The sequence below is a fragment of the Syngnathus floridae genome, chromosome 5 (assembly GCF_059516105.1).
Source record: "Syngnathus floridae isolate MCC-2025c chromosome 5, RoL_Sflo_1.0, whole genome shotgun sequence".
Lineage (NCBI taxonomy): Eukaryota > Metazoa > Chordata > Actinopteri > Syngnathiformes > Syngnathidae > Syngnathus > Syngnathus floridae.
Genome location: NC_142417.1, coordinates 4,686,167 through 4,713,471, shown reverse-complemented (window position 1 = coordinate 4,713,471; position 27,305 = coordinate 4,686,167). Strand labels below are relative to the sequence as shown.

At 44.7% G+C, this 27,305-nt stretch overlaps 2 protein-coding genes across 5 annotated transcripts; one reads left to right on the top strand and one right to left on the bottom strand.

Annotated features, from left to right (window-relative positions):
* The first annotated feature begins 228 nt into the window (after positions 1–228).
* On the top strand, positions 229–25,664 carry LOC148397651 (membrane-associated phosphatidylinositol transfer protein 2-like). 4 transcript variants are annotated; one of them, XM_088376370.1, is made up of 26 exons: positions 229–836; positions 9,007–9,224; positions 12,171–12,385; positions 12,527–12,648; positions 13,153–13,386; positions 13,506–13,832; positions 14,854–14,949; positions 16,098–16,202; positions 16,285–16,337; positions 17,015–17,259; positions 17,486–17,675; positions 17,813–17,932; positions 17,999–18,216; positions 18,285–18,460; positions 18,536–18,706; positions 19,274–19,426; positions 19,698–19,862; positions 20,230–20,484; positions 20,756–20,904; positions 20,979–21,095; positions 21,156–21,272; positions 21,337–21,485; positions 21,717–21,866; positions 21,944–22,124; positions 22,210–22,338; positions 22,512–25,664. In XM_088376370.1, the coding sequence occupies exons 2-26, from the start codon at positions 9,147–9,149 to the stop codon at positions 22,887–22,889; spliced, it is 4,293 nt and encodes a 1,430-aa protein (XP_088232496.1). In that variant the 5' UTR covers positions 229–836; positions 9,007–9,146; the 3' UTR covers positions 22,890–25,664. The 4 variants fall into 4 exon arrangements, with proteins under 4 accessions (XP_088232496.1, XP_088232498.1, XP_088232497.1 ...); XM_088376372.1 differs by lacking the exon at positions 20,230–20,484; XM_088376371.1 differs by lacking the exon at positions 19,274–19,426 and having other exon boundaries at positions 231–836.
* Positions 25,113–27,291, bottom strand: arl6ip4 (ARF like GTPase 6 interacting protein 4). The gene is made up of 5 exons (XM_088376388.1): positions 26,827–27,291; positions 26,352–26,732; positions 25,949–26,066; positions 25,809–25,878; positions 25,113–25,734 (listed from the first exon to the last, which is right to left on the bottom strand). Exons 1-5 carry the CDS (start codon positions 26,972–26,974, stop codon positions 25,678–25,680), a joined length of 774 nt encoding a protein of 257 aa, XP_088232514.1. The 5' UTR covers positions 26,975–27,291; the 3' UTR covers positions 25,113–25,677.
* Positions 27,292–27,305: the final 14 nt, after the last annotated feature.

Genomic DNA, 27,305 nt, shown 5'->3' with positions numbered 1-27,305 from the left:
TCCTTCATTTGGACTTCCTTCCATCCTGTCCTCCCCCCCCATAAATTTCTCCTCCTTTTGTCATTGTCAATCCTTCCTTCAGTTTTTCATTACAGTCTTACGTCTGTTTTATCTTCCCACTTCTTTTAAAACGTGTAACTTCTGTCCCACTCTGCATACTGTACCGTAGTATTGTTACCTTTATTTTGAAAGTCTAACCGGATCTCCAGCATCATGTCACTTGTGTGTCTTTGGCGTGTCTCGGTGTGACGTGCTGCTAAGGGACTGTGAAGTCTCGCTGCGTTTCAGACTTGCGAGTGACAACTTCACGATGGCGGTGGTGGCGTCTCTTCCTCGTTCACGTCTTGGTCCTCGCCCTCTTCACCGCCAGTTGGCCTAAGCTGAGCTCCCCACACCCGGACACGTCGCAGCCCCCGTGCCGCCGACTCCCGCCAAACGGGTGGAAATAAGGGCGTTTTTTTGTGGACGTCGCCCGTGAGCTAAGTTTGGCCTTTTTTAGTGGCGGAGTGTTGTGTGGCCTCTCCCGTTGCCAAATGTGCGGCCCTGAGTGGCAAAAAACCTCGCTGGAGAGGACCGGGCGTACGGTGTAAACACACGCCGAGGATGTGCTGATGACGACGGCGATGTTTTGTGGTCGCGTCATCTGTGCTCCGCGTCGTCGTCAAGGAAATCGGGACTTTTTTTGGATGGGGTTGCACTCGCTACGACCTCATGGACTTCACCGGGTGGGCGGCTGCCGCTGACTCCCGCTGACTCCGGAGAGGACCCCGCCCGCCTCCCGCTCCGCCAGGTGAATAAACCGGGTTCCTGGTTCCCAATGCTGAGGTACATCGCAGGTATGTGATGAGAATTTTTGTCATGGCTGCTATGTTGCTAGGTAACTAAGTGCCGGGTGGGTTTACGTTGGTTCGAAACGCCCCTTCCCTTTTTAGTTCCAATTTTAATGATGATAACTTTTGTACCTGCTTCTTTCTGCCTTGTGGCCCTCACGCTGTGTCAGCGAAATTGTCTTCAGAACGAAACCAGGAAGTGTTCATGCAGTCAATCATTCGCAGCTTTTACTGACTACCACAGCAGGTCCACGCTCCATGGGGCATTTAATTTAATTTGGTGGCCCTGTATTTCTGTTGATAATTTTCATTATTAATCATTGCTGCACTCCATTGTCAACCTGACGCGTTACCCATAGATAGTGTTTAATCTCCAAACGTTGCTCATTCAGCTACAAGAGTGATCTGAGGTTAATTCATAGTTTTGCAAGTGACAAAATGACAGTGGTGCCTTGAGATACGAGGGATCTGCCATTTTACTTGCGAGCAAAAATCTGAGCGACAAGCACCATGGTGTCAGTGAATTCAACCCAGTTTGTAATTCCGCAGAACTTTGGTTGGTTGCAGTGGACTGGCATCTTTTGGGGTCCAAATGGTGCTGTTTCATGATTGTATTTCCTCTGTTTCACCCCAACAGACCAGCTCACAATTGAGATTTATCAGCCTATTAATTTATTTGCTATATAGACAGCAAGCTAAAAACAATCAACATTAGAGGCCGAGCTACGTGGTAGCCAGGGGTGGTAAGGAGTCATGTCTGTATATAAAATATAACTTGCAAGCGTGATGTGGGATGTGACCCTTACTTGTTATGTCAACATAAAGGCTGAACCCAAGTCAGTGACTTACAGTTACATAAGGACAAGACGAGACTCGCATTTGCACAAATCGAGAAATGCTGCGTGTCGGGATCGTCATGTTATCCCGCCGTAACGTGTCGAGGCTGGCGTGACGGTTGAGTAGGGATGTTGTGCAAAATGATGTGATCTGGACACGGAGATGTCATTTCACGCTGCCATTGCACCAACTTCCTTCTTTATTTTCTCATGACAACTTAGGATATTTATTCAAAGTGACATCCTCATAAACCTTTCAAATGCTTTTAATGTTGTCAATGTTTTTTTTATTTTTTTTATTGCATAACCAGTTTTTAGAGTGGGGTGTGACACTTTTCGCGCTTTGGCCCGAGGAACTGTTCATACGCACGCATGCACGTACAGGGCGTGGCCTACCGCGATGCAAACACAAAAATCCTTTAATTGCCAAAGTGCCACAGTCGATTCGTCGTTTAATCCTTGGTTGGTTTGATCACTTTTTATGTGCCAGAGATCCCCCTACAGTTTATACGCCTAATTAGCTTTCAAGCCACTGTGGGATTCACAAGTATGTATTGTATGAAAATAAATACACATAATTGAAAAAGTTGCAATATTCTGAGGATATTGATGTAATTTAACAAAGTTTCATTCACAAAAAGTGCCACGCTTTAAAGAAGTAATCTTCTCATGAAAATATTTGTGTGATTCTATAAAGGAAAATTTCATGATGACACCAATAACATGCATATCAAGGATAATATGAGAATATTTGTGATTTCTTTTTAATGTAAAAAAAAATAGAAATAAAAGCCTTGATTGGACTTTTTTTTAAACAAACTTGCATTTTAAAGAAATTTGTGAGAGTTTATGAGGAAATAAAAAATTTACTACCAAGATAAATATCACAAATGTTGTTCAGCTGGTTCCAACTGTAGAGGACGAAGCAAGGCGCCTTCATGTTATCTTGGGTCGCGTAGTGTAATTATTATTTTTTTTCACCCCCCTCCGTAGCTAATAAGCCCCACAGGCAGTCGGCTCACGCCTTCTTTGCGTCACTTGTTTGACAGTCAATAGATTTTTATTGCCGTTGGCAGCACTGCGGGGCGCTTTAACAAGTTTTATCCTCAAATAGAGCCCACCTACTCACAAGACGCCATGCAGGCACTATTTTGGTCACCTTTTTCAGAGTGTTGTGTGCCCGAGGGGTTGAAGTAAGAAGCGACTTGTGCTAAAGGTTCAAGGTCGCTACCTGTGCGCCATTTGGAACGTCATGTCATGTTCAACACAAATGAAAAGAAGGTGATTTGTCTTTTTCAACTTTCCTAGTTGTGTAAAAAGATCTTAACAGTGATAAGCAATTTGAATGAATTTGTTTTGGATTTAGAATAACATGTCAAAATGTGCAAAAAGTGAAGCGCTCCAAATACTTTTGGAATGTGAATACCACGGCTGAAACGATTAATTGAAAATTTCGATCAAAAAAAAAATGGTCGACACAAAATCTCTGCCTCAAAGCCTTGCTAGGATCATTTTTCCAAATTGAGTAATTTTACTACAAATATTCACAATGCTTCAATTTCTAGGCTATTAGGGCTAAAAGGATCAATTGTCGTTAAATATCGCAAATATCCGTTTTTGTCCGATTAATCAACGAGATAAATACTCGAATCATTGATCAAAAAATTAATAGCTATATAAAAAGTAAAGACCCAATGATTGTCACACGCACATCTGGGTGTGGCGAAATTTGTCCTCTGCATTTAACCCATTCCCGAGGGGAGCAGTGAGTAGCAGCGGTGCTGCGCCCGGGAATCATTTGGTGATCTAACCCCCCAATTCCAACCCTTAATGCCGAGTGCCAAGCAGGGAGGCAATGGGTCTCGTTTTTATAGTCTTTGGTATGACCCGGCCGGGGTTTGAATCCACAACCTTCTAGTGTCAGGCGGACACTCTACCTAGGCCACTGAGCTGGATAAAACAAATGCATTATGGAATATGTGTATAATTTGAAGGAAAAAAAATCTTAAAAGACACAAAATTTGGAAAACTAAAGCGGCATTTTGCAGCCATAATCAATGAGCGCCATTTTCTTCTTGAATAGACGCTCATCCTGACGCCGTTTCAAATAATGTGGGAAGTGGATCCTGCGTCACGTCGCCTGCCTTTTCTTTTAATCAAACCGCCACCCCCTTCCTCTGTCCTCAATGTACTGTACGTCTGTAGTGAAGGGAGGGAGGGGCTGCTGTTTCCTCTTCATATTTTTTTTTCTTTCTTTCACGTGACGGGGAGTTCAGAGGTTGTCAACGGACATCCGTCAGTCAAAGTCCGGCATCCTGTTAGATGACGGATTGCCTTGTGTAATGGGAAAGTGTCGTTTGAATAGCTAAGTTTTTTGCGAGCACATACCACCGCCGCCGGACACCTGACTTTAGCGTGGGCTAAAAATAAGACCCCCCCACCACCACCACCACCACCAACCCGACCTCGCACAATTGTGTTGGGGAATCCAAGTTACTTTTGTGAAAGGTTTTCAGACAAAACCGTCGGTTCAAAGTGTAGCGTGTCCGTGCGTGTTGTGGTGATAGCAGCTTTTACAGGCTTTGCAGTTTGATAAGAAAAGGTGGTTAAAAAAAAAAAGAACAGAAAAGGAGAGCATGACCTCAACTAAAGGAAAGGACAAATGGCCTTTTATGGTCAGCAAGAGTGAGAGGGAGACACTGGTGGGGCTCACTCACTCATTCCATTCTTCCTTCTTGCTTTATAGAGTTTTTTTTTTTCTTATTAACTACTTGGTTATAGGTCACAGGAATAAAGACTGTGCATGTGGTCAGAGTCATTCACACGAGTTTAAAAAAGAAGATATAATTGTGTTCATTAATACCGATTTCAAATTGAATCAAAATTTCGGAAATATTTGACGATAAGCCACCCAAGCATCTGGAGTTCATTTTCTTTTGACGGCGCCCCCTGCTGATGAATGACTCATTCATTGATATTTCTCAAACGCAAGCTTCATAGGCTGAACATAAATATCTCTTGATGGCGAGCTCCGTTACATTTCCGACAAGACAACCAAAATAGGAATTTTGGGCATGAATATTTGTGTAATAAAAATAAAATAAAATTCTGTTTCATCTTAAAATGTGTTTCTGCTGGCACAAAAAAAAAAAATCACTTATATTTAGTATTTTGTTCCCTTCGTGTAGCCAGCTCCAAACCGACCCAAGCCTCATTTTTGACCGGAACGTTTTGGTGCTACCGCGGTAGCGAGAATCAAAATCGGGCCCTCGTTTGTGCGAGTGGGCTCCGCTTTCCTCATCGCTCCCGACTCCCTCGTCTCGCCCGCCAATGAGCAGCCGGCGAGCCCCCTCGGTGTCTCCATGGCAACCCCATCCGCCCTCCCCTTCAAGCCATGATGGAGCGGATACAGGGGCAGGGACGGAGAATGCGTTTTGGCCTCGGGCGTTAACATTTTCCCTCATAAGGTTGCCACATTGTGTTTAGTGATTATTCCAATAAGCTCAGCAAAAAAGCGTGCAGCCTTTACGTCGCAGTACTTGGATATCAAATCAAATTTGACTCCAAATGGATAAATCAGATTAGGAGAAGCCAAAATAAAAATCAAACCACTCAATTTCACCAGTTTTCATGGAATTGGCTGGACCGTTTATCATAACAGGACGTACAAACATCTCAAGGACCCTTGTCTGAAAGCTTTTTTGCTTTTTGACCGCCGTCGTCGCATTGCTCTCACACAAAAGCTTTGATTGAGGTTGAAGGTAAAAGCAACAAAAAACATTTCCCGCGGCCCGAATGAATTTACTAATGGTCTGCTCCAAATGACAGCGTAGCCACGCTATCCCTTTATCGGACCCTCCCCACACACACACACACACCGCCCCCTAGACTGTTATGTAAGCATTGCACGGCGCGAGAGATCCTTGTTTAACCTCGGCTGATTAATCCTAGTGTCATTTGCATATAAGGTCATCTAATTTTGGACGCGGGGTGAAAGCATGGAAAGCCAACGATGAGCGCCAGCTCGGCGGAAAAAGAAAACAATGCGGGGAAATTGTTGGTGTCCACTTTTTAATTAAAAACTGCCTCCCTCCTGCGGGAAGTGTTCTCCTTATGGGCCTTAAACACACCGAAGCGTGGTTAGCATGTCCGTATCGTAGTTAGCATCTCTTAAGAGCAAAACTTGTCCACATATTAGCCGCCTGCAAGCCCGAGCTGTTTTTAAGTCTTACAGTAGGAGGAAGAAGATCCTGACGAGGAGGAGGAGGAACACAATGGAGAAGATGCTCTGAGGGTGTAGGGGGTATTTTTAGCTCATCCCCTTCGTGCAACGATGACTAAAGAAGAAAGGCAGGTTGCACATCCCACTGGGTTCTTCGTCGTTTTCTTCCCGCCTCCCTTGTCCCACCTGTCCCGTGAGGCGGAGCCTCTGTAGACATAGTTGTCACTTTATGGACGTCAGACAAAGTGTCTTTGGTGCAAACGCCCCTAAACGTGACCATCCGAGTTGCCATCCTATTTACGAGGGAATCTGTTGACCTAAACTGATTTGCTAATTGTCTGTTGACTAAAGTATTAAGAAGCACCTCAATCCATTTCTGTGGACCATTCAACAAACTCAGTGTTTTAAAACCTCCCTAAAAGGTTTTTTATTTTGCAATAAGTTGCATCAAAACGTCATCATCAGGATAAATATTCGAGGGGAAAAATTTTGGCTAAAAATTTTCCAATTTTTTTTTTATCCAGAGAAAAATAGTTGTAATGAATAAAAGTAGAAAAAAAAATCCTATGACTATAATTTTTTTTTCTGTGAAAAGTATTGCAAAATTACAAGCAAACGTTTTCAAATTTGACCATTATCAGATATGTGTCATATCCCTGCTGAGTAGCAACAATTGTCCCCCCACACGGTATCATATTGAGCCCTTTGACATTTTAACCGGACGGCTGGCTAAGCGCATCATGCACCATGGCCTCAAACGGTTCAGCAGTGTTTAAAAAAAAAAAAAAAGGCCCCAGATGAGGCAAGCAGTTGCAGCACTGTGCTCGCGGCCATCCGTTGTGGAGTACCAACGGGATCCTCGCCTCCTGATTTTTTTTTTTTTTTGCACCGCTCTTGCGTCACTGCCTCCAGGGGGGGCTATTTTTAGAACTGGACCATCATATTCGCCCAGCAAACGTCAGGCGCTATGCTTGCGTATGCCCGGATTATTGTGACGGAGCTATTTTTACTCTGTATGTGTTGTGTGGATGTGTTTTTTTTTCTGGGTCAAGCGTGGCACTCGCACACTAGAGTGTTTCAGGTCTCGCATCTTTATCGGGCTCCAAGGGAAAGCAGGAGAAACGGATTTACAAAAAGTAGCCTGTTGTATTGCTGCTGTGAAATGAGATTATACATTAGGGCAGTGGTTGTCAAACTCAAGAATACGAGCTGTATCTTGGAGGTCCACAAAATAATTTATTAATAAAGCTATATATGAGGTTTGGCGTACAATAATCTTTTATTTTTAAATACTCCTGCCTGTGCTGTTGACGTTTCTGTAGCTTTTTCTCACCTCTAAAAATTCATATGGGGCATATGTGTTAAAATTCTGTGAATACATTTAAACTTACTGAAACACACTTTTTTTTAAAAAAAAAAAATACATTGTAAATGTATTCAAACAAACCTAAAAAAATCAAGTCTAACATGAAGTGATGCCTTGTAACTCAGAAAATATGGAAAGAATTAAATGGAAAATAACAAATTATTATTGCCATGAATCTGTTTTGCTACATTTTTTTTGCTTCAATTCTTTGGACATTGTGCTGCTCCTTTTGGTGTACCCGCCTCGACCACCAGGGGGCTGTATAATACAGATGTACATGGACATTGTCACAGCAGTAAACAGCACTAGTCATTCTTGACAGAGGATAAAGAATATGAGTATAGTTGTATCGTCACGTATGTGTTGATGCAATTTGTGTTCAAATATTTGTTGCTTGTTATGAAGTGCGTTGATCTGACTTCACTGCCGCCGCACGATGCTCGTATCCCACAACAATGACGCATTTCTCAACAAAACTCGTAAGTCTTAAGTCCCAACTGGTGACCTCTCGGGCTCTTCTTGCGGGCCCTTCCGCTAGCCTACTTTTATCCCAGCTTCTCCCGAATGGGCAGTTATTTTTAGCTTATATACGTGGGGTCCTGCTCTGATTTTTTTTTTTCTTTTTCTGATGGTAATGTACTTCCAAAAAAAGCAAGGCACAGTAGTCAGTAAGGTAAGCGCTCGCTTGTCTTCATGTGCCTGCGGGTGCAAGTCGTGTCGGGTGCTCACTCAGGATGTTCTTGATCTTCATTCTCATGAGATGGCAACTTTTTTCCTCCCCTTAAATTTGAAATTGTGTTTTTTTTTCACAAATAAAGTCCACTGTAGTGTAGTCCATTAGGTAAGTGTTGCATGTCTGCATGTGCCCGCAGGCTTAAGTGATGTGGGGTATCCACTCAGCCTACGTAATCGTAGCCCCCCCCCCCCCCCCCCACCTCCAACAGGTGCCGCAACCAAAGCTGGCCTTTGTTTGCCGGATAAATAACACGGTGGGACCATTAGCGCGGCCCTGGCGATTAAGGGCCGGCCGCCAGGGAAAAATGCTCAGGAATGAGTAGATGTTAAGCTTATGCAATGCTTGCGACTCACTTTTTGAACGCGTAGGTCGCTCTTTTTTACCTTGTACGAGCTCCACGGCACAAAAACAGTGGCCCTTGTTAAAACTGAGTCCGTTTAACAGAGACACTTTAAAAGATGTCAGATGTATATGGTGGGGGTGACTTCTGTTTCAGATGCAAAAAGTTTGGAACTGATTTATCTCATTCTCATGTTTTTTATATCTCAAAAATCTGACACTTGAGCAGGGGTGTGCAGACTTTTTATACCTCCACTGTTGCATCCAGCCTACCTCACACCACCCACACGTTGCGTATGTCCAACCACCACCCTCGCCTTGTGCCCAGCGCGTGCTTGTTTCAAGGCAGCTATTTGTGCAATTGTTGTGGGGGGGAAGGGGGGCTCTGAGAACATTACGCAATGGTCCCCACTAAAACTCTAATCCCTCTTATTGCCAAGTGAGCCCCCCCATGTGACGGAGCCCAAGGTCCGGGGACACACACATCCGCGCACACACACTAAGCATCGACCCTGTGTATAAGTAGCCAAGTTTATCAAGGGAAGGGCTTACTCGATCAGGAGAAGCTGGATGGGGCAGCGACGCATACAAAGTGCAGCTAGCTCATTGTGAGCCGTGCTCTCTTGTCTTTTCACAACTTTCTCTGCTGGGATCTTAATTTCTCCCCCTCTCTACAGGAGCCATCCATGAGGACGTCGGCTTGGCAGATTTGAAGCGTCGCTTGTAGGAAACCTGTCTTTCTCCCCTTCCCCATCCCCATCCCCCCTTTCCATCGCCCCTCTACCCTGTCAGTCATCGCCCCACCCCGCCCTCCACCATGCTTATCAAGGAGTACCGCATCCCCATGCCCATGAGTGTGGAGGAGTACCGCATTGCCCAGCTCTACATGATCCAGGTGAGGGGACATGTGGTAGGTGGTCAAGGTCACCAAGGCCCGAACACTGTCGGAGGCGGGACCTAATCTATAGGCCGATCGCCAATTCTGATATTTATCAGGGGAACTAGCGTTAATCCCCACAAAAAAAAAATAATCATGCAGCTATGACATAAGTGAATAGAATGCAAAGAAATCAAATTATTTTTGCCACTTTGTTTTTGCTTCAATTCAATGGTTATTGTGTGTGCTCGCCTTCGCCCCCTAGAGGCAGTACAATTCAGACCTAGAGACGCTCGCCAAGAAGAGTTTCACAGCGGACTCAGTAAACAGCTCAAACTCTAAAGCAAAGTTATGCGGCTGTTTTAATTACACAACAAATTTTTAGTTTGACAGCAAATGTCACCGGGAGTGGCAATAAACAGCTTGAGGCCTCTTTTTGGAAGAATTTTGTTAAACAAAACTTGTAACTGGGTCGGAGAGCGAGAGGAGGGATACGCATTGTTTATCGTAATGGTAAAAAAAAAAAAAAAAAATCACTTGCATATACAATTTTGCTCATACAGGGATGGGAAATTTGCCCAATATCATCTTTCATGATGTTCGAAGTTGTCCAAGCTGAAAGAAGCCCAAAATTAGGCGGAGGTGGCCACCTCGGATTTGATATCCAGCCAAAAAAAAAAAAAAAAAAACCTGCATTTTTTTTTGCCTCCTCATTTGGTGCGCGCACATGCTGGAGGATTTATTTTAATCCAGCGGTGCTGCCAGCTGATCCGCTGCACACCCAGGAGAAAGGCCGACTCGTCATAACGGTCTGCATTATTTAACAGCGACTCTACTTTCTCGACAGTCTACCCTTTTTACCTCGGAGACATTTTTACTGACAAAAACCCCAATGGAGCATTCAGGGCTGAATAGTTTTGAAAAATAATTCAGTATTGAATTTTTTTTTTTCGCATTGTGATTGTGATTTAATGTGCAAGAATTTTTTTACAAAGTCCTCGTGTATTTTTTTTAATAAGCTAGAATAAACGCAAATCAATATGAAAGTGCGTTTATGCCTCAATTGGGTTTGATAACTATGGAAACACTTTGACCCGCAGTTCACTACGACAACTTCACGAAATCTAGCTGGTCGGGAACGTGAGTCATCAGCTCCAAAAGCGGTTAGAATGTACTCGAGTGTGCAGAAACGGTTCCGGGATTGCTGTATTTTTTATTTTATTTTTTTCCTCGCTGATGTTTTGCATACCGACGCGTCGAGCATGCAAAGGAGCGGAGTCTGTAACGCCAGTGGCCTGTAGTTACCTTTCCCCCTGACCCGCACCGCCTCGTTGTTGGGAGGCTGCCGTCTCCGTGGCAACGGTGACATCACTAGCAGCAATGTGCCAGCGCGGTCAGGAGGGGTTGATGGTAAAAAAGTGAGAGGAGAAAGAGAGAGAGGAAGGGATGGAAGGAAAATTGGGGCGTAGGTTTGGTTGACGTTTGGTGGCCGAGCATTGAAATTCTTGCTGCAATAATTTTGTGGTTTCTTTCACCTTTATAATTGGCTTATTAATGTGTATTTGTCCATTTTTAACTTATTTTGTACTAATATAGCTCAAGTGATGATGTAGTTTTTTATTGTGAATAATGGGAAAAAATAGCGATATCAAAAGTATTTATTAACTTTTTAATTTGATTAAATAATTAGAAATTGTAAAATACCATTTTGTCCATTTATCTTTTTTTTTACAAAAACGGTCAATTTATTCAATATGAAACAAAACTAGTACAAGTACTAATTTTACATGTACATTCCAAAAGTTTTAATTAGTTTTATCAAGTAATTGTAAAACTTATTGTGAGTAAAAATATATTACGCTTCATTAAATCCATTGATCATTAGTTTATATTTTTGATATTTTTTTTAACCTCATCCCTGAAAATGTTCAATTTCTCCCTAGCGCACCAAAGTTTGCCATCTCCTGATGTAGCCTGGTTGCCACGGCAACAGCAGCAAATATAGGCCTCTGCTGCTTCGTCAGAGCGTCCCTTCTTCCCGCTTTCGTCCTCTGTGACGACTCATTTTAAATTCAGCCTGGCCGCTGTCGGGTTCGGGTGAGAAATGAAATATGGCCGCCGCTGCGCCTCTGCATCTCAATCAGAAAACTCCATCAACTAACTTGCAGAGAAGAAAAAAAACAAACACGATGTACAGCTGAAGCCTTTCGCGTCGACGCCGTTTTAGTGATGACGTCTTGGCCAAAACATGACACGGGCTTTACAGTGGAAGCAATTTTTTTTTCCCACACTTTTTTTATTTTTTATGATTGCAAATGACATTTAAAAAAAAAATATATATTTTTTTTAATAATTCAGAAGAAAATAGCGCCTTGTAATACAGTTCAGTGTTGGTCAAAACTCCTTAGTAAGCCGTATCAATATTCCTTCTTTGCAGAGGATAAAGAAGAGATGTCCCCAAATGTTGTTAGGTTATGTGTCTGCTTGTGTGTAACATTGTGCTGCATTTATTGTTGCAGCAAGTAGGGAGTTAATTGCCAGACCTGATTCCTGCAGTCAATTTAGGGAAAGGAGAAGCCGTGCGATGAATCAGTCCAGTTTGCCGGAGGAGGAGGAGAACACTGAGCGTCCGGCGTAGCAGACCTCGTTACCGATGACAGGTCATTCATTAGCCGCAGGCGCCGCGCTCTACAGCAACGCAGACGCAGCCCGGCTCACACCACCCAGACGCAAAATGTACTGAGTTCCAGTACGGGGACTGTTTTTAGGGCAACAAAACCATAGTTGGGGACAGAGGAGAGCTCAAAATGCCAGTTCCTTGCGGCGCAGTATTAAAAATGACCCAAAAATATTTGGAGCCAACATCTTCAACGACAAACCCTTTTATGGATAACTGGTGACAGAAGTCATATTTAACCCCAAATTATCTGTTTTATGTTGACTTTTCATTTCTTGTTATGGCAGAAAAAGAGCCGTGAGGAGAGCTGCGGCGAGGGCAGCGGCGTCGAAATCCTAAAGAACAAACCGTACACGGACGGACCGGGCGGCACTGGCCAATACACCCACAAGGTTTACCACATTGGCATGCACATTCCCAGCTGGTTCCGCTCCATCCTGCCCAAAGCGGCGCTGAGGGTGGAAGAGGAGTCTTGGAATGCTTACCCTTACACCCGCACCCGGTGAGCATAATTGTGATAAATCTTACGAGAATCAAATGATATATTTTTAAGTAAAGTTGCATATTTAAAAACAATAGTAATATCATGAGAAAAGAGTTGCCCAAAGCTACATCATTAAGCACCATCGTGTGCTCCATCCAGGTACACGTGTCCCTTCGTGGAGAAGTTCTCCATCGACATCGAGACGTACTACATGAGCGACACCGGCAACCAGCCGGACGTTTTCAACATGTCGGCCGCCGACAAAAGGCAGAGGACAGTCGGTAAGGCCGCAAAGTGTTTACTTGTCAACAAACATTTTTCATGCTGCATTTTCTGCACTGACTCCGCATAGGGATGGGCGATATTGACTTCAAATCAAATCGCTCGCTTCCTGTTTTCCACATGAGTTGCTGATGAGGCCCTCATGTGGCCAACAGCTGCTACTGCAATATATTTTTAAAAATTATTTGAAAAAATATCTATTTTGTTTTTGGAGTATTGATATTATTTTTTTAATCTAAATTTTTACTAAATGCATTTTTATTTTTAAAATATTTAAGGATATTTGGAAAAAAATGTATGGAATTAAAAAACTAAACAGTATTGCTATTCTTAACCATAAAGTATTTTTATAAAGATGTATCTAATGTTTATTATGATGTTCAAAATATATAGCATTTCTTTTAAAAAAAAATATTAGTTTTAAAAAAAATGACCTTTTTAAGTGGCTAAAAAACGTCTGTGTGTGATATATACTTTTTTTTTCTTTTTTTCTCAAACGGCAGACCCTATTGATATAGTAACGGACCCCATCGCTCCCCACGAGTACAAGGCGGAGGAGGACCCGCGGCTGTACAAGTCGGCCAAGACCCAGCGGGGCCCCCTGCTGGACGACTGGATAGAAGAGTACAACAACAACCCGGGCAGTATGCCCATCATGTGCGCCTACAAGCTGTGCAAGGTGGAATTCCGCTACTGGGGAATGCAGTCCAAGATTGAGAGATTCATCCATGATGTTGGTTCGTTTTTTTCTGAAGTTGTATATACAGTGATGTCTTGAGATTCGAGTGACCCAGGTGTGGAGTTTTTCAAGATACAAGCTTTTCAATGACAATCTTGTTGTATTCCTTTCTCCTAGGACTAAGAAAGGTAATGGTACGCGCCCACCGGCAGGCCTGGTGCTGGCAAGACGAGTGGTACGGTCTGACCATGGAAGATATCAGGCAGCTGGAGCTGGAGACCCAGCTGACCCTGGCCAAGAAGATGGCGCAGTTCTGCCAGGTGGAGGAGGCCACCGAAGCCAACGGGGACACGCCGCCTGCGGTCAAGGAGCAGGAGGCCAAGGAGGCAGCAGAGGCGGAGGTGACGGTCAGCGGCTCGGCTACCAACACGCTGCAGCCTCGCGGCGTGCTCACCAAGCAGTGGTCCACCTCCTCCCGCTCCTCCCGCTCCTCAAAACGAGGAGGTGCGAGTCTCTTCATTCTCTCTATTGTTAGTTTTCTATATCAGTATAGTATTTTAAAAAATTAATGATTTATCCATATTTATGTTATATTAATTAAGCATTACATTCTTTGTTAAAAATGAATATAAATTTTTACTACTGTATATTAAAAATATTCAGATTATTTTAGTGTATTTAAATATATATATGCATTATTAAATTCAAAATATATATATATATATAATCTAATATATATATATATATCATATATATATATGATAGAGGCCATGAATAATATGTTAGTATATTCCAATAAATATTACATTCGAATATTTTAAAATGATCACGAATGACTAAGATGTAAATATTAAATATAATATAGTATATGTCATTTTTGTAAAATGGCCAAAGTCAATCAACCTCAAATTGACATGGCTTCACTGTGTTACATAACTGTATGTAACCTGTTGGATTACAACTGTGCTATTTTTAGCAACCACAGCAGCAGCTCACTGGGTGTGGGGGGGTGGGGGGGTCTGCCACCTGTGCCCAGACTCGCACACATGCACTCGTGGGTCCTCGCATGCCTATTTTTAGAAGCGGCGTGACATCTCAGACCAGCTCCAACTGCAACCGCTCCACCATGATGGACCAGACCTGCCAATTTCCTCTGTTTTTCCCAGCATGCCGCAGTCTCGCTGCCTGGGAGCTGTGCTGGGTTGTTGCGTGTTTATATAACACCCCATGTGTGGGAGTGGAAGCCGGTGGTGCAATATTTCTTTGTGCTAGGTTGGGAGAGTGTGTTAAAATAAGATGGAAAATGCAAAATCTCTCCCACTGTATTTTTAAACGGGTGTTTTGTGCACCAATACCAAGAAATTTACTCCGACACAACACCTCCATAAAGTACCTGTACCAATATGTTTAAATGTGAAAAATGCAAAACAATGAAATATGTCTTTTTTTTTCACCGTGTTTCAAAATTGTGGATTTATACCCCGTGGCGTTTTATTGTAACATCCAAATGTTTGTCTCTCGCCAGTGAGCCCGTCCCGGCACAGCATTTCGGAGTGGAGGATGCAGAGTATCGCGCGGGACTCGGACGACAGCTCGGACGAAGAGTTCTTCGACGCTCACGGTAAGACACCAAACGTGACCATTGGAACAATTTCCACAGTTCTTGTATGGGACCTTACAGCAAAGCGAGCGCCTGTCTATACATAGACGCGGTTTCACCCGAGCCCTTTTCCAGGAAGCTGACTCGCATGCATCTCTCTAACCACAGATCAGTTCTTAAGCTTCCCAGATACCCAGCATGCTTTGGGCTGCAGTTGAAATAAACCTCCTCCTTCTCCTTCCTATGCACCTCCTACGTCCTTCCACCCTGCCGGATGACTTTGTCCCAGGACTCAGGCCAAGTAGCTGGTTGGAATGTCAAATGTTCATAAATCACACACTCCCTCCCATGATACATACACCTCAGCGAGCAATAAAACCTTCCTTATTGTTTGTTGGCATCGTTTCAATGACGATGAAGGAGAACATTACAAGACCTATTTTATTTGTCCTTAAGGGTGAAACATTAGCGTGCGTGCATACATAGAGAGAGAGAGAGAGAGAGAGACAGAGAGAGACAGACAGAGAGAGAACTCAAGTGAGATGCCGTCCACCATCAGAAGCGGTGCTTTATATATGCGATGATTCTGCCCAACAGCAAAAATAATTTTGGAAATGAATGAACTAGAGGTAGATAATTGAAGCAATGGCATGAAACATTAAGCAAATAAATTCTAATGAAAAGTGACTCATGTATGTAGTTTGTTTCCCCGTTTCTTTTGTGTTTATCAATGGGAGAAGAACATCATGACAAAAATTTTTACATGCCATAACTTAAGCAACACTGGTGATATTCAATATAAGAGCTCCTCGCTCCTCCGTAAGCTGCTGCAGTGATACTAGTTGTTCTTCAGAGGATAGAAAATATATGCCTATAAGGATTATGTTATCTCTGGAAGCTCTTTCAAGTTAAATACAACACAATATAAATCACAAAATAAATGAATAGAAATGACAACTTAAAAGAAACCACAAAGCTACACTATCATAGACAATACTTTTTTTTTCCTGGCCTAAAATCGAGGAAGCGGTTTTCTGAGAAGTCCAGTTCTTCTTTGACAGTTCTACGAGTGGCTTCCTACAACAGCGCCACTCTGTTACGGTGGCGTAGTAGTGCAATTGTAGTTACTAAATGTTTTTTCTTTTTTGTATTTTATGTGTGTGTCGCAGAGGATTTCTCAGATAGCGAGGAGGTCTTACCCAAGCAAATCACCAAGTGGAATTCCAACGACCTCATGGACAAGATCGAGGCTCCCGACATGGAAGAAACCTCCGGTAAGACGAGGAAAACGATGACACGGCGATAAGATTGGTGAGGACGGCCTGGCCGTGACAGCTTTCTTTGGCGTATTTGCAGGCGACATGGCGGTGGACTATGACAGGGCGGCCGGCGGGGAAAGACTAGATGAGGTACGGTCTTGAAGGGAACATCTAATGAATTTTCATCGGCATTTTTCTTCCCCCCCTATGACATTTGCATTGAAAAGATAGTCGTTCAACTCGGGCACTGAGTTGTACTAATGAGGAGAGGACAAAGAGCGTCCGAGTGCAAAGGCCATAAAGGAGATGGACTAGATGCTCAAACGGTTTTCCATCCGGTCCATCCTTGAGCGTCTGTGTCCTCTTGTGTTCAGATGCGAGCCTCCTTTAGGGTCCCAGCTGATAGCGCTCCCATTCCCAGCATCACAATAACGCGGCACCAGTCCGTAAGTAGCTCACACCCAGTTTCCTGTGAGCCCACCCCTCTAGTTTCCCACGGAAACCTAAAATCCCGAGTGCTCCTACCCCCTTGTGAAGCCAATCCGTAGTTCCTGCCCAACCCCGAACCAGCCTTACCCAAACCCTGTGCCGTTTTCTGGCAACTGTGGCACTTTTTGCTACATCTTGTGTTATGTTAACTCATTCAGTGCCATTGGCGGTTATAGACGTCAAAGTTTGTTTACCCCTAATAAACCCATAAGACTTTGTTGTACAAATCCCACTTGTTGCACCCCCCCCCCCAACATTACAAACATTTCCTAATGCGATGCAGAGAACGAGCACCAGGTGTTCTCCAGTTGTACCTGATGTCCGTCTCCGCTCCGCAGGACAGCTCGTCCCAGCAGTGCCTGCAGCCCTCCAAGATCCACGTGCTCATCCTGGTCCTCCACGGCGGCAACATCCTGGACACGGGCGGCGGCGAACACAGCGGCAAGCAGGCCGACGTCAACACCATCGGCGCCGCCTTCGATTCCGTCATGCGCGTCCACTACCCGGCGGCGCTGGGCCGCCTCGCCGTCCGCCTGGTTCCGTGTCCCGCCATCTGTGCCGAAGCCTTCTCCCTGGTGTCCAAGTAAGTTAGCGTTGCATCGTCTAACCTCATTCTGTCTTTGTCCGGTTTCATCACTTACTACTAGAAATCAGCAGTGTACAAAATGTAGCTGAGAATGAAATAAGAGGATTATTTTGAGGAGTGAAAAAAAATTCTAATTTTTTTCTTAATGTATATAGTAAAAGAAAAAAACTGAAAAATGTATTAAAAAATTGCTGAGCATGCGCTCTTTGTCTTGCCGGGGCAGCCTGAGCCCGTACGGCTACGACGAAGGCTGTCTGTCCAGCAGCCAAGATCACATCCCGCTGGCGGCCCTCCCCCTGCTGGCCACGTCTGCGCCTCAGTACCAGGAAGCCGTGGCCACCGTCATCGTCAGAGCCAATCAGGTCTACGCCGATTTCATCAAATCTCTGGACGGCGCCGCCTTCTCCGGCCAGGTTGGTTTTTTAGCCATATTTTTTTATTCTCTTTTGAAACAAAATATGCTACCAAAGGAATAGGAATGGGTGTCAAGGAAGTAAATTGACAGCTATTATAGCTGAGAAATTTCTGTGCTCTGATGTCCTTTCTGTAGGTCTGCCTCGTCGGGGACTGTGTGGGAGGAATACTCGGGTTCGACGCTCTGTGCAGCAGCACCCAGACTGTCAACGAAAGCCAGAACAGCAGCCGGAGGGGCAGTCTCGTCAGCGTACAGGTGCTCAATACCTCGCAAACCTCTCAAAATCCACTCACTCAATGTTTTGTTTTGTTTTTTTGGCAGGACCAGGACCTTCTGTCGCCGGGCACCATTATCAACTGCGGGCAGGGGTCGGCTTCGCCCACCCTGGAAGGCAGCCGGCATCTTAGTCGCAGCAACATTGACATCCCGCGAAGCATCTCGAGCGACGAGAGCAAGAAGCATCAGCTGCAGCGCAAGAGAAGTGACTCGTCCACCTACGAGCTGGACACCATCAAGCAGCACCAGGCTTTCCTGTCCAGGTACCACCGTGGACAAAATCACGCTTTGCCCCTCTTTCAAATGAGTTGACTTTGCAATGTCCTCGCAGCTTGCACTCCAGCATCCTGCGGGGTGACGGGGCATCGCGCAGGTCCAGCAGCAGCACCATGCTCGACGGAAGCGCGTTGGGCAAGCTGGACTTTGAAGTCTCTGACTTTTTCCTCTTCGGCTCGCCGTTGGGTCTGGTGCTAGCCCTGAGAAAGACGGTCATCCCCATGCTGGACGGTAAAAAAACGAGCGTGTTATGGTCAAGAGAACAATTAAAGTGAATGGGGATCCCCCCCCCCTTTGCCCTCACAGTGGCCCAGCTCCGGCCCGCATGTCAGCAGGTATACAACTTGTTTCATCCGGCCGATCCTTCCGCCTCGCGCCTGGAGCCTCTTCTGGAGAGGAAGTTCCACCTGTTGCCTCCCTTCAATGTGCCGCGCTACCAACGCTTCCCTCTAGGGGATGGAAATTCCACTCTGCTGGGTGAGTCTTACAGCCACGTGCTCACCATACACGCACACTCACACGCTTGTCACATGTGGGTGTCATCCTGTATTTCATCTCTGCATCTCTGCCTCACTACAATGAGCATTGTTTCCAAAGAAAAATGCAGCATTTTTCTTGTGTGTGTGTGTTTGTTGGGAAGCCAAATGTGGTCCGAGTCCTGCAAAAGGGTTCATGTGTGGACCGGTCGTCACGGCCTACAGTTTTGGTTATGGGTGTCAAAATGAGAATCCTTTGGCGTGTAACTTGTGGAAAGCATTTAACACGACGCAGGTTTGTTCAAGTGTTGGACCATCTGTACCTTGGCGTCCATTGAGTATTGGGAGCTCTATATCGTTCCATTTCTGTAGTTGAATCAAGACGCTTGCAAAAAACATGGGCTCCACTCAGGGCTTGACTCTTTCTTTTGTCTTTTGTTCTTGCTTCATATGTTTATGTGTATTCCTTGTCCTTCCTTCCTTCCTTCCTTCCTTCCTTCCTTCCTTCCTTCCTTCCTTCCTTCCTTCCTTCCTTCCTTCCTTCCCTTCCTCATCCCGGCGTCTGTAGTGGAGACAGTCCAGAGCAACGCTCCGCTGCTACTTGACAGCGGGCCGCCCGTGTTGCTTCGCTGTCAAGAGACCATCAGCGAGACGTGCATCCCCGTCCCCGTGCTTAACTGGCAGGAGGGCGCCCTCAAGGCTACACCCGCCACTCCCGAGTGTGTGTAGCCGCTCCTGTCACGTCACGTTCCCCCCTCAACCTTCCTCATCCCCGCTTCCTCTTTCATCATTGCTCGATGTGATAGTGTCCATCGTGTGTTTTGTCGACATGTTTTTGATTAAGCTTCAGAGGCCATCGGAAGTTGACCTTTGCCTTGAGCAAAATCACGGCTTGTCCTCTGAAACCATGACCCCCCCCCACCTCTCCTTCACCATCTCACCTTTACCCTCATCCCCTGTCTAACGGGATCTCCCTTGTTTCGGCTCCATAGCGGATGTTGTTCAGTCTCATGGTGGTGTCTTCATGGACAGTTCGTACCCCTCATCCCCCATCATGGGCCCCTTCTCCCGGGGCCAGCGGCGCGCCAGTGAGGTCAGCATTGCCAGCCAGGTGTCAGGAATGGCAGACAGTTACACTGCCAGCAACATAGCCAACAGTAAGTGTTCGCCCAACGCCACCACAGTCTCATCTACACACACGCAAACACACACACACACGATGTGCTTAGGCAGGTAGACATGAAGACCCCCGCACCCTGTTAGTTCAGGCAGAGGTCCACAGAAGAGCGCCCGCTATGTTGTCTGTTTCACCGTCTTGAGTGTTAAATGCAACTTGCATTTTCTCCCAATGCTGCAACGACCAACCAGTCTTGTTGTGGTTTCTTTTTCTGTATGTGTGTGTGAACGTCCCACCCACTTGCACTCACACACACATTGTAACCAAAATCCCATTGAGGTTTTCTTCCAGATGGACACGCCGCAGCGCCCATGTTTTGTTTTTCACGGTTTTTTTTTCCCTTTCAGCTCAGACAGACTCGTTTAGTCAGTCCAAAAGTTCTGGCCTCTTATCCCAGCTGGCCCTGTCATCCCAAAACAAATTCTTCTTGAAAAGCCCCCCCAAATCCCGCAAGAAACTCAAAGAACCCACAGACGAGAAAGATGGCGAGCCGATGATGTGCGACAATCAAAGTGTAGGATCCGACACTTGCGTGTCTCCTGGCCTGCACAGAGCTATGTGCGATCTGATCTCGCTGGATTCCCAGACGGAGGTGGACCAAGGTATTGCATCCGGCGGACCTGTGAGGCTCAGGAAGCTTCTTCTCAATCAGGAGCCGATCTTCTCTTCAATCAAATAACCTTCCTCTTGTCTCTGATGATTCTTCGGTGGTTTTTTTGGGGGTTTTTTCTTAACTTCCGCAAATCTCTTCCTGTAGATCAACACCTGCTGCTGGGATTGGTGGCAATGGGCTGGCTGGGCTTTGGCCTTTGTCAAATGATTTATGGTGTGATTGCGTGTGTGTGTCCGCCACTCATTGCGTTCCCGTCCCAGTTGCAGCTCGCTGGTGGGGCACCAAGCGCATGGACTTTGCACTCTACTGCCCCGACGCGCTGACCGCCTTCCCCACTGTGGCGCTGCCGCATCTTTTCCACGCGTCCTACTGGGAGTCCACCGACGTGGTGTCATTCCTCCTCAGACAGGTTGGACCGCATTACGCGTCGCTCGCCGCTCTGTCCGCGCAACCCAAAGGTGATGATCCAAACGTGTGCTGAAGGTTATGAGGCACGACAACTCCAGTATCCTCGAACTGGACGGCAAAGAAGTGTCCGAGTTCAAGCCGTCCAAACCTCGCGAAAAGTGGTTGCGCAAGAGGACTCACGTCAAGATCAGGGTAGGATGTCTTTTGAAGCAAAGTAGCTTCTCCAAACGACTAATTGACATACTTTTACAGAACGTGACGGCCAACCACCGCGTCAACGATGCCGTGTTCACCGAAGACAGCCAGCAGACGGTGACCGGTCGCTTCATGTACGGCCCCCTCGACATGGTCACGCTGGCCGGCGAGAAGGTTGGAACTTTTTGTCTCAGGCGTGTGTGCCTTTTGTGTTTGTTGAACGTGTGTGCCGCCGCAGGTGGACCTTCACGTCATGACTCAGCCTCCGTCGGGAGAATGGATTTACTTCAACACCGAGGTGACCAACAGCAGCGGCCGCGTATCTTTTGTCATTCCTGACGACAAGCGTCTGGGCGTCGGCGTCTACCCTGTCAAGATGGTTGTCAGGTGAGCTATAAGTACCGCTCTTGGAAAATTACACACCAAAAAAAAAAAGTCAAAATCTTTTCAGAAAGAAAAGTAATTAGTAAGTAGCACTTTGAGATCTGGTGTCCACTGTAAAGTGCGTTATAAGTCAAATTTATTATTATTATTAATAATCCCCCCCCCCAAAAAATCCAGAAAGTCAAATATTTTTAAAATAAAATTTAAAAAAAGTTGTACGTACATTTTTTTCAGGGGCGACCACACGTTTGCCGACAGCTACCTGACGGTGATCCCTCGCGGCACCGAGTTTGTGGTTTTCAGCATCGACGGCTCCTTCGCCGCCAGCGTGTCCATCATGGGCAGCGACCCCAAAGTGCGGGCGGGGGCCGTGGATGTCGTACGGTAAAATCTTTTACGGCGAGCTCACTCTTTTTGACCCCTGTGTGAATGTTAAGATATTGTTTTGCGTGCATGAGCAGGCACTGGCAGGATTTGGGCTACCTGATCATCTACGTGACGGGCCGACCGGATATGCAGAAGCAGAGAGTGGTCGCCTGGTTGTCGCAGCATAACTTCCCGCACGGCATCGTGTCCTTCTGCGACGGCCTGGTGCACGACCCGCTCAGGCACAAGGCCAACTTCCTCAAGTCGTTGACCGAGGTCTGAGTGTGTCTTAATGTCAACATTTTGGACAGTTGGATAAAAATCTGGGTACACAATGTTCATTGTCTTCTCGTGGTGTCAGGCCAACATGAAGATATTTGCTGGCTACGGGTCCAGCAAGGACATCTCCGTGTACAGCTCCATCAACTTGCACCCATCGCAGATCTTCATTGTTGGTAGACCCTCCAAGAAGATGCAGCACCAGTGTCAGGTAGTATAGGCAAGCTGTTTGCGTTGCAATTTGAACAAATTTTAGATTCATGCTTTTTTTGAAAATGCATGACTTTATGAAAAGTATTTGACATTCAAACAAGGGTTAGCGTTTCAAACTAGGGTTAGGCTCCACTACTCGTATGAAGAGTATCATATTTTTCGTGTCGACAGTTCATCACGGAGGGTTACGCGTCCCACCTGTCCCAGCTTGAGCACAACCGCCGCTCGCGCCCGGCCAAGTCCAGCAGCACCCGCATGGTCCTGCGCAAGGGCAGCTTCGGCCTGGGCGCCAACAGCGAGTTCTTGCGCAAACGCAACCACCTGTTGCGCACCATCTCCTCGCAGCCCGCACCCAGCTCGCCCACGGCGGGTGGCGTCGGCGGCGTCCACAGCCGTCCCGAGCGTACGCAGAGTCAGTCGGACGGTGAGCGTGGAGCCGGCCACGCCCACAGCCAGGGGGCGGCACAGCGCAGCATGAGCATCACGGCGGGCTGCTGGGGTCGCAGCAGCAGCACCAAAATGGAGGCCGGGGCACTCAATCCCAAATAAGTAAGTGGCTACGGTTAGGGATGCAAAAAAATGCAAGTAGTTGATGCCTCCTTGCATTTAAAAAAAAAAATTCTACAATTGCCTTTATAGTCAGCCTCCTGGGTTCCTTTCCAGACGCAAATTTGGTTGTGTATTTTTAATTTGACCCCTTCCACACACTTGAGAAACATTTCAACTTATTAAAACACTTAATTCACACAATCCTGTGGCAATTTTAGTGGCAAAAACTAATGTTTTAGTCCTCCCCAAAACACAACAAAAAATGATGACATACAGATTAAAAAGATTAATACACAGATGACATTATTCATAATGATCATGAAATACATAAATATCACAAGTTGTGAAATATTTTTACTTAAATTTCTTAAAAATGATCCACGTTTATGTATGCAGTCGTGCATGAATATCAAAGGAACTATGAGGAAAAGTAGCGGTTTGGCGCCATCCCGTCGCGTCTAAAGGCAATTGTAACCGTTTTTAACCGTCATTTACTTGCGTTTATGGGAGGGGGGTCTCTCTTAACAAATGAAACGTGTCAGAATTTACACGTTAATGCCGTTTCAACTTTATTGCACCCATCTAAAGAAATGGCTTACAGAGGATTTGGTCTGTGTGAACATACCACAAACTCTCCACTAGCACCTAGGCTAAATTTAGCTCCCCAACCATACAAAACTCATCCAAGTGGAGACGCATCACTTCAACACCAAATCTTTGGACAGTACTTCAGCGCCGTCGTTTGACATCATTTGGAAAGAGCCAAAAGAAAAAAACTCCACATGCGAGGAATTACGATACCTCTTTCAGGTTTGGCGCATCAATCATGAATTTTTTTTTTTTTTTTTTACGCCACTGGGTCCAAAATGCTGTAAAATTATGCTCCGAACTTGCAAGCACAACACAGACTTATAGTGGAATCGATTCAGAGATGAAAACTGGATTTGCTGTACCCTTTTTCCACCACAAAAATCCTTGTCACGTCAAGGAAATCAATTCTGACCCTTTAACTGCATGACAACCCGCTCACATTTTTACATGTTTGGGCTGCACTGAGGGAACAAAAAAAAAATCAACACTTTCTGAGATTTAAATTGTAATATTATCTGAATACGTACTATATTTTCGGGAAAAAGAGGTCATTTTATGAGAAAAAACATTTGGGAAAGAAAAGTGACTTTTTAATCTAAAAGATTTTTTTCAGGAATATAGTCAGCTTTCAGTGTTTTACTTAAAAATATAACTTGAAACTTGTAGTTTGTTTTCCCAAAAGTACTCAAAATTTTCTGGAAATGATTAATAGATTAAGACTATTTTAAATCCAAAAAATGGTCCAAAAAATATTTTAATCTCATAAAATTAGATTTTTTTTCCCACTTTTTATCTCAAACACGACCTTTTCTTCTGGAAAATATTTTTTTTCTTGAACGTCTTGGACTTTATTTTTTCAGAATCACAAACTTGAAAAAAAAAACGACCGACTATTTTCTGGAAAATATCTAACTTTTCTTGAAAATATGTGCCGTGACTCCACTAATATTCTGAGGTGAACCTGCTGAAAAACTGAATGTGCCAAAGTTCTCATAGCCGAGAGGGAACCATGTCATGTGTTTGGATGCCTCCAGCCACAATGTTTGTACATTACTCTTGTGATATAGATTCTAAATAAGAGGACTCTTGTTCTGCACAAGTGCTGTCTGCTCCGCTCAGGTCTTCTTTACTCTTCACTTTTGTAATTTGCTGTTGATTTCAGTGGAGCAAAAACTTCTTTTTCATTCTTGGTGTTAGTGTGGCCTGGCACACGATTGTTATGTTTTTAGTTCATTATTATAATGACTATTGTTTTCTTGCCAATCACACTTGTTCTATTTATTATTATTATATTGTACCCTTTGTTAAAAGCTGTTTTGGAACTCTGGGAAGTGGCTTTGTCCCGCACGCTGTACAGGAGGTGTTGAATGTGTTTGTAAATGAGTGTACAAAATGTCATGTCCACATTTTAAAACAACATAAAAGATGTATAATAATGAGAACAATGAAATGAAAATGGGGGACGACCCAGCATGGCTGCAATGGACCAACATGCCAGGGGAAATGTGCAATATTTGTTACACCACATGCAAACACACGTCAAAGTGAGGATTAGCCCAAATCTTATGACCTTGCCGAGACGGAGTTCAGAGTGTGTACGGACAAAGGTATTGGGACATAAAAACAAATGACTTATTTTGAAAACGTGACTTTATTCTTGACACTGCCATCTAACACTGCTACAAAATATTTTTTTAATATCTGGAGGACTTTATAAACATAAAAATCACCCCTGACAGTAAATGAATTTGCCCGGCCATTTTATAAGATGAGATATTAAATAAGCCATAAAAATGGGCACTCTCAAATGAGGCAACGAAGGAGGATAGTGGAACTTCGGTTTACGCATGATTTGTTTTTTTGATCATTTATTTTCATCTAAATGTTGTTCTAGTCCATTCGCTTGATTTTCAAACAAAAAAAAACTGCAGAAGTGAGCTAATTCATTTCCTGGAACTGATGCGCTTTTATTTGAAGTATTCCGTAAGTTTGTATAAAGTGTTCAACAGATGGCGAGGCAAATTCCACAATGCAAGCTTTTTCAGACACAATCATCAATGAAAATGGCTTTAATGTACAGTAAAAAACAACGTGTGTGTGTGTGTTGATGGGTAAAACGGCTTTATCCATATTCCCGTGTTTTCTAATGCAGTGTATAAACAAGAGAAATACATCAAAACGTCATGTTTGTTTTGTTTCATCTGTTGAGTCCGAGCACTCTCTGGAAGGAATTCCCATCTCCCTTGGTGGCTTGCTTCGTGGGTAAAAAACAAAAAATCACAATGACAATGTCATTTCTACAGTTATTGTAGATTTTGTTTGTCTTACCTTGTTAATGTCTTTGTGTTTCTCCTTGCTGACCATCTCTTCGATGATCTCGCCCTCACCTCGCACCAGTCTGAAGGAGTACACATAACAGCAACCTTCTGTTATCAAAGTTCAGAGGCTAATAACAACCAACGACTCACCTAGTGCGGCCCGTTTCAGGGTCTACCACTCTGCGGATGACGCTCTGCCGGGCGTCGTATTCCTCTTTGGTCAAAGGCCTCCTGGTGGCCAGCCGGGACTTCTGCTCGTCCGTCATAACTGTATAACACAAGAGATTAGACATGGCGCTCCCTGGATTCTGAATAGCAACAGAATGAGTCCGTTCCGAAAGTAAGTATTACAGATTGAGCGTGAGTTCCGTGACACTTTGCAAATTGGACAATAAATTTGATTCCATTCAGTGCCCTTAATTCCACCAACAAATTACCAACTATGACCTGAGCAAGTTCATTTTCAAATTTGTGAACTGAACTTTGAACGAGAAACTGTACTTTACCAACACTGCTTGCATCAAAATAATAGAGTTGTATTGTTGTGGGTCACCTGGCCCGAGCTCCACACCGCCATCGTCACTCTGCCAGAGCTCCAGAGAAGAAGAAGGTTTGGGTAGAGGGGTGCTTAACGGCTCTGCAAGCTGCATCAGCCTCTTCTGTATAGCGTCCACATGCTGCTTTCTACTGTTCTTCTCCTCCACCTCCTCTTTCTTCACCACCTTCTCCTCCACTTTTCTCGTTTTTAATTTCTTCTTTTTCTTCTTCTCCTTTTTACGGCGCTTTTTCAGCTTGGCCTTCTTCTTCTTTGACTTCTTTGTTCTCTTTCTCTTCGTTTTTTCGTCACTGGACGACGACGAAGACGAGGAGGAGGATGACGACGACGACGACGAAGAAGAGCTTCGTCTCCGTTTCTTTCTGTGTGTTTTTACACCTGAAGGTACGAACAGGTTTTTTTTTTTTTGAGTTAGTTTTCCCCGATAAAAAGTGTTTCCTCCGTCATTATTTCTCGTTAGCGTGGTACTAACCTTGACTTTTATGGGACTTTTTCTTCGATTTGCTCCGACTTCTGCTGCTGGAAGACGACGACGACGAAGCCCGAGATCTTCGTTTCTTCTTTTCTTTGTCATTTTTCACCACTTTACTGTTTCTTTTCGGGGATCTACTTCGGTCCATATCAGTTTAAGCACAGTCTTGATTTATAAGCCAACCGAAATAATTAAGATTCAAGATGACCCAGATTGGAAGTTCACCACTGTAGTTATGTTAACGTCTCTGGTCCGTTTACAATTTGTTTCCGACGTGCACGTTGTGTCGCCTCTGACGTCACTACCGGCATAGCCGCCATTTTCGAGGCGACGGGGTTTGAACGACTCAAAATACATAACGTATTTTGTCGCAGTGGTCTCTTTGACTTATTGCCATATTTAACTGGCCGAATTAGCGAAATTGTGAACCGTTGCTGTGTGTAGAAAGTGCAGCAACGTCTCCCACTATCACAAAATAA